Source organism: Passer domesticus, chromosome 1, assembly GCF_036417665.1.
Source record: "Passer domesticus isolate bPasDom1 chromosome 1, bPasDom1.hap1, whole genome shotgun sequence".
Classification (NCBI taxonomy): Eukaryota; Metazoa; Chordata; class Aves; order Passeriformes; family Passeridae; genus Passer; species Passer domesticus.
The window spans coordinates 152,836,128-152,857,782 of record NC_087474.1 but is presented as its reverse complement, the minus strand read 5'-3'; the positions used below and the strand labels follow the sequence as shown (position 1 = coordinate 152,857,782).

The 21,655-nt window shown below is 37.7% G+C and overlaps 1 protein-coding gene across 1 annotated transcript in view; it reads left to right on the top strand.

Moving 5' to 3' along the window:
• The window catches only part of ADCY8 (adenylate cyclase 8), a 117,885-nt gene that overhangs the window by 14,926 nt on the left and 81,304 nt on the right, over window positions 1-21,655 (top strand). Inside the window, exon 2 of the mRNA XM_064397226.1 lies at window positions 16,593-16,742. Within this exon, the coding sequence (XP_064253296.1) occupies window positions 16,593-16,742 (150 nt within the window). The remainder of the gene's footprint in view (window positions 1-16,592; window positions 16,743-21,655) is intronic.

Here is a 21,655-nt window from a genome sequence, read left to right as displayed (position 1 = left end):
TTGGGAAAATTCAAAATCTGACTGGACAAGACCCTAAGCAGGTGATCCTGCTTTGAGGAAGATCGACAACATGATCTCCAGAAGTCCTTTCCAAACTCATTGATTCTGTGATAGCAATACAAGTATTGTTTCAAGAATGCAGATACAAAGATCTACTGAGGATCTGGAGGGCAGAACTAACATGGGAATACAGACTGAACATGGTTACATGGTCATGTGCAAGGCACATCTCCTGTGATCACAGGGTGAGACCTGGTTTACATGCTGTGCCTTCTGCACAGACTCCAGTCCATTCTAGCCCCCAGTCATGGGAGGGACTTGCCTGCTGGTCTTTGTGATAGAATCATGCAATCATTTAGGCTGACAAAGACATTTTGGATCATCAAGTCTAACCATAAATCTAAAACTACAGAGTCTACCACACATCACCAGCTCTCATTTCTTCATGGGAGTTGTTCTATGGGCTCATCACCATTATATGGTTCAAAGCTCAAAGCAGCAACCTTGCCTTCCCCATCCCCATCTACGGACATCAAGCACTGCCAGAGCACCAGCTTACAACAAACATCAGGCACATGCTCACTCCATGCTTCTTTTGGGGAACAATTCTGTCTCCACTTCCTAGATCTCTGTGGTCTGTGCAATATTACAGGTGGAAGAGTTTGAACAGTATTAGTAATACATGTCTTTCTCTCTGCCAGCAAAAAAAAAATTCCTGTACCAGTACCAACCATTCAGTTTCACATGGTCAGATTGCTGCATTAATGTTCAGAGATGTGATATAAGTGTGAGTGTGTGTGAGTGTGTGTGTGTGTGTACTGCAGTCTCCCTGAGGCTTTCTCAGCAGTCTTAAGTGCCAAAAAAAGCTGGAGGCAGGTTTACCCTCAGGCGGTTAGTCCACCAAAGTTAGAATAATATTTTGAGGAGCAGATCCATCTAACCAGCAACTATCCTTTAAAAAAAATTAAAATTTGAAACTAGCCTTCTGCCAAGAAAGCACTGATGATCTTCAGTTGCAATGGATCCTGCTCATTTTCACTACTTCTCAGGATAGAGGATTACTCTAAAGGAAAATGAAGTGACAGCTGTGACAACTTTCAAATATGGAAGAGGTTGCTACAGAGAGGAAGAAATCAATTGCTCTTTGCTTCTATGAGTGATTGTGACATGATGAGTTAAGTTATTCTATGGAATAGTTACATTAGTAGGAGAAATCTTGAAAAAACAACCTAATAACAGTATCTTAAATAACCTCATTTTGCTTGGAAGGTTTTACCTTGAGGTATAATTAAACAGTTTAGAGAGGTAATTTTTAGAAGTGATTTAGGTAATATTCAGGACCCTGGAGCATGAGTTAAGTGACTTATCAAGGTCCTCTCATGCCCTACTTTCTATAATTAAATGATACTTGCTCCTAATTTTGACTGTGATGCAAAGTGTTCTCACCCCCAGTTTCAAAAGAAGTAAACCATTTCATATATACAGTGATTGCTGCCCTGAGGCTGATGGATTAATCTGAATTATTTTCATTTATGCAGCCTGAAATGCCACAGCTTCAGGTATTTATATTTGTGGTTTGCTACAAAAATGTTGGATCAAATATTAGCCAGTAATATTGTTGATGGTGCAAGAAAATGACAGAATATGATTGTCTCTTCCGAGAGAGTAACAACTGGTAGAGAGACTGTGTTGCCAAAAAAGTCATATTGAAGACAAAAAAAAAAAAAACAGAGAAGAGTGAATCACTTGATTGAATAGGAGCTATTTTGGCCCATTGAAAAGTATTTTTTAGGTCATCATCACCTCATTTTAGTTCACCTTTAATCTTCTTCATCTTATGTCATTAACCTGGTCTAATTTATTTAATTTCATGGATATATACACATAAATATATTCAAGGGAGCGGTGTTATTTTAGATTATTTCTATTGTATAAATGTGCATATACCACCTAATTATAAAGAATAAGAATTTTCCTGCTCTAAGCAAATATTTCAGCAATTGTGTACACTAAAAAATATGTCTCAGAAGTCTTTTGGACTGCAGCTGACTTTAGGACTATCCCTAGTTATGTGGTGCACATGAAAGTAATGGAAACAATATAGGAATACATAAGTAAATATAGAGATTAATTAATGCTTGCTGTGGAACTGGAGCATCCTTAAGAGGTGGAAGAGTCCTGTTTCTAACTTTGCATCTAAAAATCCATCCTAAACTCTGGGAATGCCCATGAAATATCTTGTCTCCTGCCAAGTTTCTCCATGTGTGACATCCCCAACAGGTTCATTAGACCTGAGGATGCCTTTTGTCACTGCAGTAACAGAGCTCCTTCCATAGGGCTGAGCATCCCACTCTGACACCAAAAGGGAATAGGGCTTTTACTGTGGAACAGACACAAAATATTTCCTTCCTTCTCCAATAAAAAGAAAGGCCTTAGTAACAGAACTGGGAACCTGTTGGCTAATGTTCTCTTCAAGGGCAATAAACTCTGACCTTGGCTGGATATTTTAATCCTGTTTTTCACGTTGTGAAGGGCAATTCAGTCTTTCAGCAAAATGCTTTCATTTACAGACTACAAAATCAGTAGTAGTCGTTCAGAGTAATTATACAGACAACTCTAATGAATTATTTTCAGACAACCATTTCTACTCCTGCTAGACACAGGACTCTGAAAAATGAGTGCTTTGCAAATTATGCTGGATTTTTTGTTCAAAGGGGAGGATGGTATTAAACACACAGGCAAAATACAGTTACTCTTGTTCTTAATGGAAGTCAGGTGGTAGGTAAAGGTAGGACATCCAGGGTTTTTCATGATAATAATAATTTTGAATATGATACATACATTGACAGTGTATGGATTAGGATGCATTTTTCCAGATGCCTTGTCATCCAGCAAAGAGTTTTTGTTGAATACTGAGGTCAGCAGGAGCTGACACATCTCAGAGGAGGGATTTTGCAGCTCTGAGTGGCAGTGACTCTTCCATTTCAGTTTTCCAGTTGAACTGGGAGCTGAGGAGTGCTACATGCTTCCCACATACTGTGGGTGTGTTCTGAAACTTAAATATTTCTATGTCACTACATTTTCCCTTCTGAGGGCCACCAGACATGTATCAGCCTAAGAAAGGCATTTCCACACCTAAAAGTCTGAGATTGTCAGAAATGCAGCAGTTCCACTGCTTTACTACTTACTAGGGAAATATAAAAGATGTGACAGTGCACTTTGGGGTTTTTCCAAATTCTGCCAAGAACTGAAAATTTTATCATAGAAACACACACACTTTTTAAAAAATATTAACACTTCATAAAACTGTTCTGGTTCTCCATATTTATCTTGTTTGTCTGCAGGTATTGTTCCACAATATTTGTATTTTTAATATCATCTTGTGCAGTATTTTGTCACATATTCTACTTTTATGATCAATATTTTTCTCCTTAAAAGGAATAAGTGGCATGATTTAGGGTCCTTGTCTTTTTTTTTCAACTCTGTGTAAAATACTATATAGGAACGTGTCAGAAAGTAAGAAAGAAGACCAAAAGGCCTGGAAAAATTAATTTATTATACAACTACATGGTGTATTTATTGGAAAGAATATGTAAGGCTTGTACGCATATAATGATTAATCATGCTGACAAATGGATGTAAATATTCATGAGGATGACAACATGGAGAAGTCATTTGAACTTGTTCTTGTTTTCACCTAGAATTTAATATAGGTTACACACGTAGTTACTGTACAGTGTCAGCAGTGAGATATCACTTTATATCAACAACTAGTGAGTTCATAGTTCTGTCTACAGACATGGCTTTAATTGCTTTCAGCACCACACTATCTAAACAAGAAGAAAATAACTCGAACAATGGAGCTTGGCTGGGGCCTTATTTCACTTTTAAGAACAGAAAATTTCTCTTTCTTTTTTTTTTTTTTTTTTTTTTTGAAACAATCTGATCAATGCTAACTGGCTGAGTGGTAGTACTTGTGCAGTAAGAACTGATTTCATCCTTGTAGGGATGACAAAATATTCAAATTATTATCAGGAAGGAGCCATAAGCAATTCCTTAGGATATCTGAAATGCTTTGTTTCAGTCATGTCCTGATATCTAACAGATCAAGACTGTTGGAAGAGACTGCTTAAAAAACTATCAGGGCCAGGATGAATATCTCCATCAAAGACATGGAATCTGGATCAAGCATTAAACTCAATGAAATGTCTCACCCTGTCATTACCTGTGACCTTTCTCCTCCAACCCTTTCATAATTTAGCTACTAGAACTGCCTGGCTTTCAAAAAATATTAACCAGTTGGAAGACCAGTTTATAAAACTAATTGTCTTTGGTTCTCTCTTTTAAAGCTCAGAAGTAATGTTCTCTCCCCTGCCTGAAATTCCAGCAAGAAATCAACTTTATCAGCTAATTCCTGTCTGAAATGATAGGATGGTTTTTGTGCCACAAAACACAGTGTCATCAGCCTTGGTATTCACACACCAACATGTCCAAAACCACACTCCGTTTCTTTTCAAGCACTGGTCTGCTTGAGTGCTCCTAGGAGCACAATATTTACGTATCCTGACTACAGTGATATTGACTTAAATATTAAATCTGTGAGCTAAATACTCACTAAGACCAAACACTGTTTTCCTCCAGAAAATTTCATTTTGAAGACAATCAGCTTCTGTGTGAGCACATAAACACTGACCTTACTCCTGAGTGGGTTCCTTTACACAACCCAAACTGCAAAAATGTCCACATCATTCATGGCTGTTCATTGTATCAAATCATGTACCCAGCCATCCTTATGTAAGTAATCTGAGGGGCTTCTCTTGTTAGTTTATGTCCATCATGTTTTAACAGTCTCCAGCAGCATTCCTTGTATCAGCAGGATTCACTATTCAACATCAGAGACAGGTTGTTTTGCTTTGCGTCATTTGTTTAATATTCCATGAACAGTCCAGTTTGTTTCTCGTGCTTATACAAGCAGGGAGAACAAAGGCATGGCTTGTATTGTCAGGCAAGGAGAATTTGGCTCACGGTAAATATCAGGGTTTGAAGTTAATCCCATCCTTGTTTTAAACCAGAATAAGCCACTGCCTTCAAAGGAATTAGTCCTAAATCACACCACTGTCAGTGCAAAATGAATCCTGCACTATATGTCTCCTCTGCTAGCAAAGTGTCAGGAGAAGCCTAATCCTTCATTATTTGTCTCTGGTATATTCTGTCAGCCAAGGACTGAATAAACTCTTTCCCACAGCACTCTCTGTACTTTTGATGTCAGTTTGACTTCTTCTAGCTCACCACACTGAAGCGTTCACCATGACTAATAGCAGAACAACACCCACAGGTTTCACAAAGGAAAATGTTTGTCCTCGCCTAACTCTCAGAGATAAAGTATTAATCCAGCAGGTCTGGAATGTTGTAACCTCTCATGGCTTTTGTCTGGTACATTTCCATTTGCTCCCATGTCCTTTCCCTATTTTATGTCCAGGATATCCCTAAATGATAGCTTAAAAAACTTGAGATAAAGCAGACTTTAAAGGAAATATCAAATAACATTAGATATCAATAAAATCCCTGTTTAACCTTGAGTGATTGATGTCATCTGCTGTGCCTAAGACATGTTCAGTTCAGCCCTGGAGGACAAAGTCTCCTGGGCCCTACTATAAATTCTCAGCCATCCTAAAGCTTTCCTTGCAAGTTCATCCAAATCTTCATGGGCTCTCCATTGCCTGAAGTCTCCCAAGGTCTCAGCACTGGTTCTCAGTGTGGCTAAGGGTGCCTGAAATTCTGTGTACACTGAAGCAAGACTACAACTACTTATTTTAGTATGCCCAAGATTTCTCTAAAGTGTAAATCTCATGTTTACAGCTCAACGGGGACAGCTAAGAAACTAGGTGTTTGGGGTTTTTTTTTGTTTTGGGGTTTTTTAAGGTTTTGCTAGGAAAGGACTCTAAAAATAGGATTGTTGAGTTCTGTCTTTTCCTGGCTTTCAGATCATCACTGTCAGCAACAAAAGGAGATACTGAAGAAAAAAATGAAGACAGGAATATCAATTTCTTTTATTGGAGCTTTCTGGTTACTTTTCCAAAAAGTAATTTTAAGTGGAAGCAGAGCAGCCATGATGAGAAATTTGAAGGGAGAAGATATTTTCCATGTTATTTCTTGTCTATCAAAGCTAAAACCTGACCTGGAGACTAAGTTGATTTTTGCTATCTCGCAAATCAATCAGCTGTAAATTCAATGGGCAAACTCCATCACCAGTGACACCCATGCAGAATGGCAGCCACTTACAGGTCAAACTGTGGGGAAAAAAAACGTAGCCTTGAGATTGGCCTGCTGTAAAAAAAGCTAATAATAAAGTGTAAAGAACATTTTCTTCCATCACTGTTTTGGCCTTTTTTTTTTTTTTTTTTTGTAAATAGTTTAAAAAAAGAACAACTGTAAGGGATAGCTTGTTTGCCAGCAGGTATCACTGATTAACACACACAGTTAATTATTAGAACTTCCCATCAGAATACAAGCAGGCTTTGGAAAAGTACACTCAACACTGTAATATCCCTCATGTATTTTTCATTAGCAGTATTCTCAGTACTATTTCAGTTAAACCAATTCTCTTTTTAATAGGTATTAGTCTCACTCTGACACAGACTAGAGTGGATTTCATAAGGTTGTCTATTTCTTGATAAAGAGTTCAAGAGTAATTTCAGATCATTACATTTTGCTGTCACTCTATTTTTTTTTCCATTGTAATATCAAAAGGGAAAAATGGTTTGCAAAATCTTGCGTCTTTCTTTGTTCTATGGGCATAGCTTGGTAATTCAGAGGAAAATACATGCAACCTGGCCTAACATACTAGGAAGAATAATGAAAAGCTTCTCTTGTTAGAGCTCTGTGGAATGCACCAAGACAGGGTCACCTGCACAAAAATTATGACAATTGCCAGTTCCAGTGGGAAGAGCTACGGAGTATGTCCTGCAGGTAATTTTTGGGACATGAATACAATTCATTAATTGGAAAAGGCAATGGCGAATGCCAGAAAAGAGGAGCAGCTGTCAGCCCTACAAACATAATTATTGGTCACCCTCTTTTGACATCTTACTTTGGATAAGAGCCATTATCCAGAGCAATAAAAACAGCTGTGCAGAACAACACCCCAAAAATACTTAGCAGAAACTCACACTACATAATTTGCTTCTCTTTAAAATGTAATGAACTCTTTCCAATGCTGTAAAGCAGGTTTGATATGTGGGTTTGTTTTTTTTTCTTTTTCTTCCGTTACTCCTCATTAGTTGCATCATATAACAAGGGATCTACTAGGATTTCTTCTGCTTTGGGTTCTGACATTGACTTAGGTAAAACTATAGTAATAATTTGAAAAAAATTTCCAGAACTGACTTTCACATCCTACTTTTAGATTGTCCAGGCTTATTCTAAACACAGTGATGCTCTCAGACCTTCCCAGAGAAAGTGTCATCTGAAATTTTTTGTCAGTGGTTTGATGTTTAGTGCTTGGTCCTCAAATGCTGGTACATTACTGGGAGACAGTTATTTAAAACTCAGATATCCATTAATGTAATGCAAGGGGAAAATTTAATATTTTGTAAGGGTTGCTTCAAAAAAAAACCCAGAGGCATTATTTTTAATTGTCAATATCCAGGTAGTCATGGGTGTACTTCCCCATTTCAGATTAATTTCTTGTAAATCTTTGTTGAGATATTGTAAATTTCAATTGGAGTAATTTATTTCTCAAGCAGTTTTAAATGGAATGTGGCTCCTTTTTGAACACAATTGCTTTGACATTTGTTTTGAACAGTAAATATGCTGCTTGTAAGGGAGGACAGCTGCATAGAATCACAGAATATCCTGAGCTGGAAGGGACCTTCAAGGACAATTGAAGTTCAGCTCCTTGCCCTGCACAGGACAACTCCAGCAATAACACCATGTGCCTGAGAACATTGTCCAAATTCTCATTCAGCTCTGTCAGGCTTGAGGCTGTGACCACTTCTCTGGAGAGCCTGTTCCAGAGCCCAAACACCTTCTGGGTGAAGAAGCTTTTCCTAATATCCAACCTGAACCTCCCTTGACACAACTTCAGGCCATTCCCTTGAGTGTTGTCACTGGTCAGGAGAGTGATGAGATCAGTGCCTGACACTCCACCTCCCCTCATGAGGAAACTGCAGACTGTGATGACATCTATCCTCAAGTAATTTCAGCTGTTCCTCATATGTCTTCTTCTCCACGTCCTTCACCATCTTCATAACATCCCTTTGAACATTTTCTAATAGCTTTATATCTTTCTAAGATCTCTGGTGCCTAAAACACAGGTCTTGAGGTGAGGCTGCCCCAGTGCAGAGCAGACTGGGATAATCCCCTCCCTTGCCAGCTGACAATGCTGTGCCTGATGCCCCTGAGGACACTCTTGGCCCTCTGATTCATGTTCAACTTTCCATCAACCAGGACCCCCAGGTCCCTTTCCACAGCCCTGTCCCAGGTGCAGAATCCAGTACATGTTTTTGTTAAACTTCATACAGTTGATGATTGCCCAGGTGTTTAATATGTCCAGGTCAATCTGAAGAGTCTCTCTGCCTTCAAGGGATCTACAGCTCCACCCTGGCAATGGAAAAGTATAGGGAAAATTTCAGAGTCAGACGGAGCTTCATGAGTCTGAAATATGGAAGTGCAGGAAGAGAAACAGCTGCTTTGCACTCCCCTCTGAGCAATGAACTGGGAAATACTATCTCTTTGTTTCCTAATTTTCCCCGACTGCCACAGGCTGCTTCCAGCATTCTCTGCTGCACAGGATGTTGTGCTGTGCCTTGTTTTTTGCTGGAGTTTTTTTTTTGTGTGTTTTTGCAAGATCTACTCCTGGTTAGACAGCACAGGTAATTTAAAGTATTTCTGCTGTACATGTTCTGTGGTTTCAGGGTCACATATATTTGAAGAAGAGATTCCTGTCTGAGCCCCTTATGTTAACTTATAAAGACACCAAACAAGCAGATGTTTTTTGGCAATGAAATAATTATGTCTGGAAGATTTGTCTTTAGATTTCTCCTTGTAATTGCCCTGCAATACAGCTGTCTCAAAGCAGAGGAAAAAGGTACCTAACTAACACACAGAAAACACTGAATGGAGAAAGTTATTCATGTCAAAAAGAGAAGATTGTTTTTTCTACGTGGGAATATTTTAGATATCTGGAGGTGACAGCATTCTGTATACAAAATGATGACAAAAAGGTGCTGTGCTGCTCAGTGAACTGGAGATGTGATCACCAGATTTCATTGCATAGTTCAGGATCAGTTCCTAGGTAATTGTCAGAGAGTTCAGCTAAATACCTTATAGCCATGGAAAAGTGAAAAAGTGAAAGTCATTTTCCCATCTTTGTTCATTCCCTTGTAGGCATGGGCTATGACCCTGCCACTGACATTGTCCCAGTCATGTCTAGTCACTTTAACATCTATAAAAAGAAAAGTACCAAAAAAGGATCCAAAGTTCCAGAATAGACTTATTTTATGATTGAGATTATTCCTGAACTCTAAATTTTAGACAAACTCAAGGGGACTAGGAGGAGATATGTTGAAACTTTGGGGCTGCTTGATGGCACTAGCAGGGTTATGTATTTTTTTGACTGCCTCTGCATCCTTCAGTTATGTCAGTCCTTATGTGTATGAAATTATTTAGGATACAATTATGGTATTTTATGATTTATATTATTTTCTTGGAAGGTGTCTTGTACCACACCATGTTGCAAAAGTTTTGCCATAGTTGGTAGCTGACTTACCAAATTTGTATGGCTTTAGCTATTTATAAGCAACTTAATCAGGCAATCAATTTTCTAGATTTCTAATTAATTCAATGGGAGGAAGAACAAAAAAGGATACAGCTATTTTTTATAATAACAAATCACACTCCTGAATATTAAAGATACATATTTTCAAATACTATCTTGAACTGGAACAATTGATTATATGCAAACTTGTCATTGTTCAAAGGGAAAACAGTTTTTGTTTTCTAAATCACTAACCGGACAAAAATTAATGTTAGAATATTCTGCAACAGGGTGTCGAAAACATTGCCTGAAACAAGTTGTTTTCATTGAAGGTAATATAATAATTTCTTGTGGTACCCTTTGTGATTTGATAGGGCCAACCTGCTTGCAGTCTCTACATTTTTTGCACCTTAAAGGCTAGTCTCTTCCTAAGCACGCTGTGAAGTCCTCTAATGATAGCTCTGGTAGCAGCAAGATCAGTCATCTTTAAAGGTCTCAGCTCTCCTAGAGGCATAAATAAGACTGGAATTTTTGAAGAATCAGCCAATGTTCCCATGGGAGCTGTGCACAGCTGAACCACAAAATTCAGTTCTAAACACGAAATCAGATGGTGACACTGGTACAAATGGCTTCTTTTGCATGTAGCAAATCAAGGGTGGGTGGGCTAAAGGTGTTCTTAGCCATCATAGTCTGTGCTTGTCTAACTTTACCATAAATAAACATTATGCTATTCTCCATCCCTGTCTTCCCAGGGGTGTGGTATATTTCTGTCTTTCAGTAAAGTACATGTACGTAGATCAGATAAGAGTAGCACTCACTCCAGCTGTGAGTAGGAGTTAAACATCTGTTGTACTTATGCTTTGGAAAATAGAGACAATCAAGGACAGCTGAGTTTTCCAGAAAGTTGAGGCAGCAGTTTGGGCACCTATGTGTGTCAGATTGGTTTCCAACAAAAGTTAGTGAAATAGCACCCACAAACTAAAACAAACAAAAGTGGCTCTTAACACAGCCAGGGGAATTTAGCAGTTAGACCCGGCAGAAGTCAGAATGAGTGAACATTAGGAATAAAAACACTCTTTACAAGGTGATTTAACAATAAAGCAGCAATGATTTCCATTTAATGAGTTGGCAGCAGTGCCAGCTATGAATGTTCACATGCTTCCTCTTCCTGTGGAGGCTGTGCTGTGAACTTAATCAGACGATTGCTCTAGATATGGCCAACACCAAATGTTTGTTTTTTAAGTTGGCTAAGCTCCCTGATATAGTTCACAGTATGGTCCCACAAATAATTGATCTGGCACGGCAAAGGGGAAGCTGTACTGAGGGATCAAGGTGGGCATAAGGCAGTACAGAGAAACAGGTACTTACTAGTTTCTCTGCCAAGAGCTTTGATTCATAAAATCATACTCTCAGTGGGAGAGAAAGGCATGCTGCAGCTCAGCAGTCAGAGAGCTGTAGAGTCTGTGCTGCCAGATGTTCCTATTTTAGAGAAAGTAGAGCATTTTGGTCTTCTTGTGCAACTCTCAGTCCATTCCTAGTGATAAATTCTTATAAAAGCATTTATTTTCTCTCAAATAACCAAAGAAACACAGTGATTGAGAAAGGAGAGAGCATTTTCTGAGACATTTTAATTACAAAAAAACAACCTTGTGGTGAACTTCTATTTTTAGTTAAACAACTAATGAAGAATCAAAATGCTTCTCCAAACTTAATTATCCAATAATAATTACCATAGCAACCAGTTCTTTATGTGGCACATGCTGAAAACACTCTCTAAGTTTACTTTCCCCGTTTTTCCAAAACAGTCAAGAAATACTCTAATCTGTTTCTAAAGCCCTGAGGATGTCTAGCTGGAGATTACATTGAAAACCATTTCTTTACTTCTCACATGTGTTTGGGTGACATCAGCCCCAACACTGCTCTGTTTCTATGCAGCAGAAAAAAATTGTCTGCTGAAGAGGTTAATAATAGGTTTATTACTGCTAAACAATCTGGAGTGTATTTCTGCACTTGAGGTAGTAGCACACAAGTTCACTGTCCTCCTGGATTTCAGAGTAATTTCGGCTTTCTCTCCTCTGCCTCCATTGTGCTTTCCATGTGGATATATGCTGTTGTGGTATCAACTTCATGATGGAGATTGCCTGCATCAGTTACAATCTTTTAGGGACATCTATCAATCATCATATTTCCAATCCATTCGGCTTGTTGAATGTTCATAAATATTCATTTTCCTCAGGTTATGTGTTTTTTGGAAGTGCTAAACTCAGTCAATCACTATACACTGCATAAACATCTGTTAATGGCTGGTCTTATGGCTCTAAATTCCCTGATGGGCAACTGCATATTTCAAAAGGAGAAATAATGGTAAAACTAAAGCACAGTTCAGTTACGATTTTTGAAGTCTTGAAACTTCTGACATTTGCCAAACCTTCTTTAATTTGTTTCCAGTTATTAATAAGCTCTCAGGATTCTGTGTAAATTCCTAAGGAAGGCCAACTCAATTAGGTGCTCTTAATAGCAGAAATGCCTAAGAATTGTTGTTGTGCTTAGCCCAGTATCTCACCTGTACCCTTCTGAACTTCCTGCTTTCTGACCTAGATTCAACTCTGCCTTGAAAACTGTCTGCAGCTGATTACCTACCACTTCACAACAGACACGGGAGTTACTTTGCCATCTTTTCAATGAATTTTCCTTTTCCTGCTCTCTTGCATTACTATATTGTACCTGCTTTGATTATCACTTCTTCCTGATGAGCCATGTCTGGTGCCTTTTAGTTGTTTCTTTGAAACCTGGTGTTTCCCAAATCAACTCAAAATGTTTCCTTGGTTTCAGCTGTCTTGTCAGAGCCTTTTTTATATGAGTAGCAGATAAAAGTGATGTTATTCAATCAATGTGTTCCGTCAAATTTAAACTAAGCTTACTTGTCTGGCTTACATCCTCTCCTTTGATATCTTTTGGTTTTTGCTATTTTTCATAATGATTTTGCGAAGAGTTCTCAGGTGCCTTTATGGAGGACACTTCATAAGTGACCATTTATTTGACAAGTGATTTTTATGTGGACTAAGTTCTTAATCACGTCCTATGAGAAATGAAGAGCAGAGTTTTGGAGTAAGAATTTTAATGGCTGCTTCTTCTTGAGCAGCTCACTTCCTAAGGGGCATTGAGATGCTGGAGCATGTCCAAAGGAGGGCAATGAAACTGGTGAAGGGTCTGGAAAATGTGTCCTGGGTGGAGTGGCTGAGAGAACAGGGCTTGTTTCATCTGCAGAAGAGGACACTCAGGGGGACCTCACTGATTTCTACAACTACATCAAAGGAGGTTTTAGTGAGGTGGGTGTCAGTCTCTTCTGCCATGTCTCAAGTGAAAGGACAAAAGGAAATGGTCTTAAATTAGATGGTGCCAGGATTAGATATTAGAAACAAAAGTCTCTTTGAGTGAGTAGTCAGGCATCAGAATAAGTTGACCAGGGAGGTAGTAGAGTCTGGAATTAATCAAGAAACATCTAGATGTGGAACCTTGGATGTTATTTAAGGATGATTATGGTGCTGCTGGGTTGGTGCTTGGAATGGCTTACCTTGAAGGTCTCCTCTAACCTTGATGACTCTGTGATTCTGTGATTCTACTGCCTCAGTGATCTTGTCAAGTAACTTCATTTAGCTCTGTTCATCCTATTATATGATTATGTGTAACTGCAGGTTCAGTAGGGACAGTGACGATCCTGTTGCAGAGATATTCCCAAGCAGTGTGGTGAAGGGTACCTTCATTGCATTTTTTAAATATTCAAGAATCAGTCCTCCTCAAATCCCTATTTAAAATCAAAATATATCACTCATGGCTTTTTAAGATCATTTGCTGTGCTACTACTGTTCATTATTTAAGTGCTGTGCAAGGTACAAATAGACATAAATGTTGTGAAAGTATTTTTTTTCCACATTATGCCTCAGCTTCCCTACTGTGTGAGCAATGATTATTTTCAGGTTAGTCAAAAAGATATGAAACTCTGTACATCTTTGAAAACAGAGTCTGTCCTGGCTTGTAGCCTTGATAGGTTGTAGAAAATCCTCCAAGACTTCTGAAATTGACCCCAGTAAGCTCTAGAAAAAAAGGAGCAGCAATGAAAGACTCAATGTTTATATGATTTTTTTTTTCTTTTATTAACAAGAGCCCCAGATTAGTATGCCTTGCAAGTCATAGTGCTTCACTCTTTGGAATGGTTTCAATCAGACTACCATGTGTCAGGAAAGCTGATTCTGCCACTGCATAAGCTGTTGTTTTACCTGTAACATGTTTTCCATTATTCCCTTTGTCCAAATCAAATTATGTACCCATGAAATCTAATTGAAAGTCAAATTCCAGTGCATTTGCTCTAAGGAGATGGGCTGAAGTGAGTGGATCGAGTCCTGAGTATTAGCAGAGATGGGTGACTGAACTGGGCTCATGAGGAAATTGCAAATGAATTTGCAAGCAAAGGAGGCCACCTTGTCACTGCTTTCACTGTTGAAATGCATTTTTCAAATGTTCTGGAGGAATTTTCTTTTTTTTTTTTTTTCACCCTCTAACCTTCCTAGTATGTGTGAAAATACAGCCCAGGTCAAAATTAAAAGTCAGTCAAAAAGTTTTGAAAAGTTGACTCCTCCAACCTCCCACAGCTGATTTCAGTTGTCCTGCTGAACAATTCAGTTCTTAACTAGTTCTGATTGAGAGTCTTAATTTCATGTCAGCTCATCATACACCTCTTAGTATCTTGCACCAGAAAGGAGTTATTTCATAGAAAAATTACTGCTTTCTCTGATTTATCTTGGAGCAAAGGCAGAGTGTCAGGGGGAAGTGGCTGGACCAGGGCAGCATGTCTCCAGGAAAATAGGGTATGGTAGATAACAGGAAAAAAAGCAGAAAGTGCAAAGAGAGAACAGTGATACATACAGAGTGACTAAAGAGACTCAAAGTCCTGCCTTTTAAAAAGTAAAAGTAAGGGGTTATGTTTTAAGACAGTAAAATCAGGAACAGAGACGAGCTAATTAATTGGAAATGGCTACTCACTCTTTATAAACATGATGCGGCACTCAAAGAAATTATAAAACTGTGAATTAAAGGAAACAAAAGGAAGCATTTTTATCTCTAATTAAATTGTAAAAAATCTTTATTATTGAGTGACATAGGAGCAAAATGTACTATTAACTTGATAAAGACATCAGGAAAATTTGTGCAGGTACACTGAGTATACCACCTCCAGCTCAGAGGATCCTGGAAGACAGGGAAATGCAAGGATCATGCTAATCATGCCCTATTTCTCACAAGCTTTGTCTAGACATCTACTTCTGGAAAAGGTTAAACAAAACTTCATCTGGAGCCAGGATATTCATTATTATTTAATCATAGCACATAAATTGCAAATTAATTCCCTGTACTATAGTAGAACAATACTCCAGATTCAGAAATATGGGAATATATAAAGCTGAAGTTTTTGCCAGATGCTTTTGGTACGATATCAGATCTCACTTTCAAGCCCACATGACTGTGGGGAGTGGGACCTGCAGATCTGAGTCAAAGCATCACAATGAGATCAGGGAGTCCTCTAATAGGACAAACAAGACTTGGATTTTTGGAAAACAGATTATTAGAGGATAGTAAAAAAATGCAATGTCTGTCCCAAAATGTTCTGCAATCACAGATTGCTGGAGTGTTCAAGACTGTTTTGACAAAACATCATTGAATTCTTGCTGTACTTTTTTACACATTATCTACTATTTTATCCTTCCACTCCTGCCTGAGCAGTCTCTGTTTTCCACCACCAGGCAGAGTATCCTGAATGATGAACATTTGGTCTGCCTTGCTGTGGTTGTTCTGGTGTTATGATCCTGTAGGTATCACCCATAGCTATCAAAGCCTTTGAAATCTCAATTAATAACAAGGATGAGATATTGGATAAAGATACCGAGGCTGCAGAATTTTTTCCTGTCTCTAGTGTAGCCAAATGTTACCAGTTTCTTACTCACTTTCCCAACCAAGCCTCACTTCACTGGTGTTGATGTGCCCTGCCTTACAAACATGCAGAGCACAAAGAAAGGTCAATGACAGATAAATAATCCACTGAAATTTACACTGCCCAAGGATCCACTCCCATTTGGCTCTCTTGAGTTCATATGGAAAAGGAAGAAGCTGTGACACAGCTTCTACAAGGAAAAGCAGCTCAGCTCTTGCGTAGACTTTAGCAAAGCAAATGTCTGTGTACACAGGCACTGGATGTGCAAGAATTTGCTTATCCTTTCAGCTTCCCCTGTTGAATGGTTCAGAATTCAGATTGTGTAAATTTGTGCTTTGGCATCAGCTGAAAATGAATGTATTTTATTTGGTTGATAATAATAACTATTGTCTCTGATATTAATAATTAAATAGCTATTATCACTGATAACTATTATAACTGATATTAATTCATAGCTAACTGATATTCTTTGTTTTCCTTAATATGGCTTGCTTCCCAAACTAAAGCAATGGAGCAAATCACAAAGTTTCTCTTGCAGAAGAGGCAGTGCAAAAACAAATTGTTAATTGCATATGTAATCATTCCTGGCTAGAGCTCTGTGAGTCAATTTTTGGAAACATAATTTGTGGTTCAACCAGAGTTTAATGCCCCCAAATACTGCATATCTCATCCTCAAGGCAGAGACAACTTACAAAGTTGATTTCTCTACTTAAGATCCAAGACATTCTTTTATTCAAACTTTCCTAACTGCTATTTTTGCAGCCTACAAAGCTGTCTTCTTCTCTCTTTCATTTTTTTAAACAGATATTTTTGCTTCTCCTGTCTAATCAAATCCTGTTTGTTTTCTTGCAGATTGCAGCTCAGGCAGTGTTATTTATGTGTATGAACACTGCAGGAATCTTCATTAGCTACCTATCAGACAGAGCACAGCGCCAAGCCTTCCTGGAGACCAGGAGATGCGTGGAGGCCAGGCTGAGACTAGAGACAGAAAACCAGCGACAGGTATGGTCCCAGGAAAAACATTCCTGGTTTTGTATTAACTGCTATGGACAGTTGGACAAGACCAGGCTTTTGTAGCCTTGCTAGCTCCAGTGTGATACCACCTGATTTGTGCAGGTTAAGTGAGTTTTATGCTGTTGCTGTGCTGGTGTGTATTGAGTGGATGTGGCATCTGAAAGATTTCCCCTAGGAAACAGGATGAAAAGAATGGCTGCTCATCATCCTTTTCCACAGAAGAGGCCATCAAATGAAACAGCACCTGGCAGGTGTTTAAAAATGCTTCTTTACACAAGAGGGGTTAAGCTTCACATTTCAGAGTGCTGTAGACATTAAAATATGCATTAGTCAAGTGAAAGATACTCCAGAACCATCTGGATGCAAACCTGTGCCATGTGCCCTGGTATGGCTCTTCCTGAGCAGGGAGGCTGGACCAGATGAAACACTGTGGTCTCTTCCAATCTGACTGCTTCTGTGAGTCTTTCAAAACTAAGCAAGTTCATGGAACTGAAGTCTATCTAGGTAGAGAAAATACTAAAGCATCCCTTCAGGTTCATAGATGGATTTTTGCAGCTGCAGCAAAGTATCACTGTTCTGTTTATCTGTCCTTAAATTCTTGAAAAATCAACCTTTGACCACTGTGTGCAATAGCATACTGGGTTAGGTGTACTTTTGATCTGAACAGGTATGGGTGATCTTAGGTAATCATCTCTTGTGATCCAAAATAAGTACTGAATAAAAAGATGTTTGCTGCTTATTATTTTGCACCAAGGGAGCAGCACCCATATCACATATGTTACATTGCTGTATCATTCTAAGATGAATTTAGCCTTTCATTTTGCCTTGCTGTATAAATATGTATATGGCTTCTCAATTTATTTCATTTTCCCCCTGAAAGTCATGCAGAGTTCTAGGAAGATGTCCTACTCTGGACTTTACTGACTCAGTACATATGGCTGTGTTGAGTAATGCCAGGTATCACTGCCAGAACATCTCTGCAGCCATTGCTGACTGAAAAGACTTTGAGGGATATTATCTAGGATGCTCTGTTCTTTTTTTTTTTAACTGCAGGATCATATTTTCATGTCTTTTGAGGATTTTGGGGTATTTGGGTTTTTTTTCCTTTTCCTTCTTGCCTTATTTTTCAGAAACCATGATTTTGTAAGCTTTGCTTTGACCATAGTTTTCTAGAGTTTGTTGTAAAAAAAACTTTATACAACTAACAAAAGTTTCCTTGTTCTATATTATTCTGAGGTTTTCCCATTAGAATTATTTTATCCTCTCATGTAAAATGAAGGTAGTACAAAGAAAAATATTTTGAGAAATTCAGTTTTGCTGAACTTGTATTATCGAATAGGTAATGAAAACAGATAGTTTCCATTTGGGCAGGCAGATTTTTAATTTTTTTTTTTTTTTTTTTTTTTTTAGAGAGGACGGAAGTAGTGGTTGGATCAGAAATATTTGTTTTTATTAAGTCAGGTTGAACTGTGAATTTTGTCTTGGCCCTGTGCTTTGCAAGGTTTCAGGGCTGTGTTATTCCCTGAGGGCAAAACTTCCTGGAGTGTTACCTCACTGCAGCTGAGATTCACCTATAACCAAACAAAGCAGTGTGTCACAGGCATCATATGACTGGAAATGCATAAGGAGAGCTGTCCTTGGGCCAAGGAAAAAGCCCACAGGAGAAAAATACAGACAAAAGGACAACAAATGAAAGATCTCTTCTTACACTTAATTTATAATAAACTAGCTCAAATTTTTGAAATTATTTTATTATGTAAAGCCAAAACGTTTTGAAATATTTCTGATTAATTTTCTTGGAACTTTGTAATTTTGTTATTATGCACACCACTACATATGGAAATATTTAATAAACATTTCAACTTTTCATTTGTATTTGGAACAGCAACATTAAAAAAATATTCCAATACTGGAACATCTTGTGGAATGGAGACTGTTTCCCTCACCATTCTATTTTTTCCATTTGTTTCTGGGGTAGCATCTCATTTAAGCAATTTTTAAACCTATCTGTTTTAAAAAGACTGACAAGGTCACATTTTAGGTGACCACTTTTTTAGCAGCTTGTTCACGCTCACTCAATGAGTACATAGGCAGTCATTCAGTGACTGCTAGCATTTTTCTATCTTGAGGAAAAATATTGTATGATAAATGGTATCTATAGTTCAGATTAATGTAAAAAAATCTTATTTCCTGTTAACAAAATTTTAAAAAGTAAGGATTAAAGTTTACTAAATTAATTCCATTATTTTAATTTCCTATGGTGGGGCTGGGGTGGGGGGGGAAGGTGGAAAATAGTGTGCAGAATGATAGTTGTGATGTGGCTTCTCAAAATTTCTAGAAATATTGTTGATGAACAAATATTTGCAGGGAAAATAGAGGAATTATTATTTGTGTAATTCTTCCAGACAATAATTCCAGGAATTCCAAATTTATTCCACTTAATTTCATTTTCCCTTCACTTGCCATAAACTGTTTGAACTAAAGGGTACTTACAGCAAGGACAAGGTCTTTGTTGCTTTCAGTCGTGGTATTGCTACTTTTTATAGTAGTGGATGACTTAATTTAAATCTCTTGAGGCTTCTTTCATCACCACACATCTTCTGCTTGTTCAAATGAAAGTAATAGGAAATTAAAATTTATTGACATGTTGTATATATGGTATGTGACATGAAGTGTGACAGCTTGCCAGAAAGATCCTGTAAGGTCTGAGTTTTTTGTCTTTATTTAAATCAGAAGACCAGTAAAATTAAAGTAAGAACAAAACAATATAAGTTTTAAATTACAGCAAGGAGTGATGTGGTTGTCCATAAACAATTACACAACAAGGCTCCAATTTTATGTAATCATGGAAGTTCTATAAATGATTCAGATATACTTCTATTCATTATTGTGTATTGTTAAAACCAAGAAATTAAGTTTCTGCTCTCCCAAAATGACCCTTCCAATTTCTCAATATCCCTTGGATTCATAATCTCTAATCTTCTGTCATTTTAACAATGATAAATGCTACTGCTCTCATTATGCAGTATTGTGCAATGCCTAAAAGAGCCAGTCATGGAAAGTCACCCAATTTTGAGACAAACATTTTATAATCTGTGTTTTGGAGAAAAGCAAGAGATGCCATTAGAAATGTGGAGGTGTATAAGGAAACAATGATAATGACAAGGAAGGATCTCATTGTCAGAGGTTTTTAAGGATCCTCTAATGAGTATATGTAGATTTTCTGGAATACAAACTTTTTACTGTGCCAGCTTCTGCTGCTGGTGAAAAACAAGAGATTTTTCTGTATTTCCAGATACATTTCATGTATATAATTGTTTGGGTTTTTTTTTTCAGTGAAAGAAGCTTAATTTATTCACTTGCAACCATTGCATAAGGAATGATGAAAATAAGAGGTGAAATCACCAAAATCCCATTAGGGATGAATAAACATTTTTGTTGTTTTTCATGTTACTCTAACCTGAAATTTGGATGTCATGTGTTTTCCAGATGCCATTATCTTCCAGCAGTGTCTCCCTTTGTGGGTTTTCAGGGTTCAAGAATTCCTCGAGCTATTTTGGTTTTGCTGTGAAGTTTTCCAGTTAGACAGTCAAGGCCATTGTGTTGTTCAGAAATGTCTGGGCCTATGGACTCTGTAAATCTGAATTAGCTCCATAGGCTCATTTTTCCCTGAAAATATTTTCAGGTGCAAGTTAAGCTTTTACACCAATTAAAATTCATTCAGTGACTGTACAGGAAGGAGGAGAATGCAGTGCAGACCTGGATGATGCAAAAGACTTTGTGGAGCCTGGCTGATCCAGGGCACCATGACTCCAGTTTTGAAGTGACTCTGTTTCCAGTGTCTGTTTCCAAAAGTCTACATACAATGAAGCTCCTACATCCTTTTTTTCATTCTGCCTCCCCCATCTCCATTTACTCTCCACAAGACTTGTAGACAAAATTTTCTGAAGTGTTTCAGAAAGTCAGGACTTTCTGAAGTTGTATTTTCAGATCATCAAGGACGTGATTTTCTATTGTTATCCTTTTGTTTTTAAGCACCTGGGGTAGTTAAAAGTACATATTAGCATTTTCAATTGCAATGAATTTCCTAATTCTAATTACTCTATTATGAAAATGAGCAGCAGTGTGGCTACAAAGGAGAATTACTCCAGCAGTCATTGCTAATGATGTTTATGCACTTACCTGTATGGCTTTATCTGTGTGACCCCATTTGGAAATCCCAGCACCCTGTGGAACTGAGGGAACATCTGTGTCTACTTATTCCCCAATTTTCATTAAAAAATGGAATTTTTTGTGAAAATCTAAAACATATCAGAGCTTTACATAAAGGAGTTGATGAGTACCTGAAAGACTTTATCATCAAAAGATTAAAATATCATAGAAACAAGCTGCAGGAGGCAGTACAGACAAATGTGTTGTAAAACCAGCCTCTGTTTAGCAGTTATTGATAAAATAATAAATTTAAATATTTTCTAATGAATTGTGGTTAGTGGCATGTTCTTAAGAGATGTATTTATATCAAGCAGACAAATATGGCCACCAAAAATGTCCTCTTTGTTTTCAAAACATTGCAATTATGAATAAAAAACAAACATGAGTCTCTCAGTTTTCATAAATCCATTTTATTCCAACAATATCATAACTTGCTACCACCTGTTTGAAATTTTAATACTTTCATTTGATATCAAAAATGTTGACAACCAGTGCTATACTTTGTTAATGAACACTTCAAAGACACTGTCTTTGTTTTTAGTTTGATTTTGGTGTAAGGACACAGCAGGTAATTCTGCTTTCATCATATCTGGGCAATGAAAATAGATAGTCTAACTCACTTTCTTAATTAGCTACTGAAAACCCTTCAAAACCAATGAGTATGTAATTTCCCTCATTGTGAAAATGCT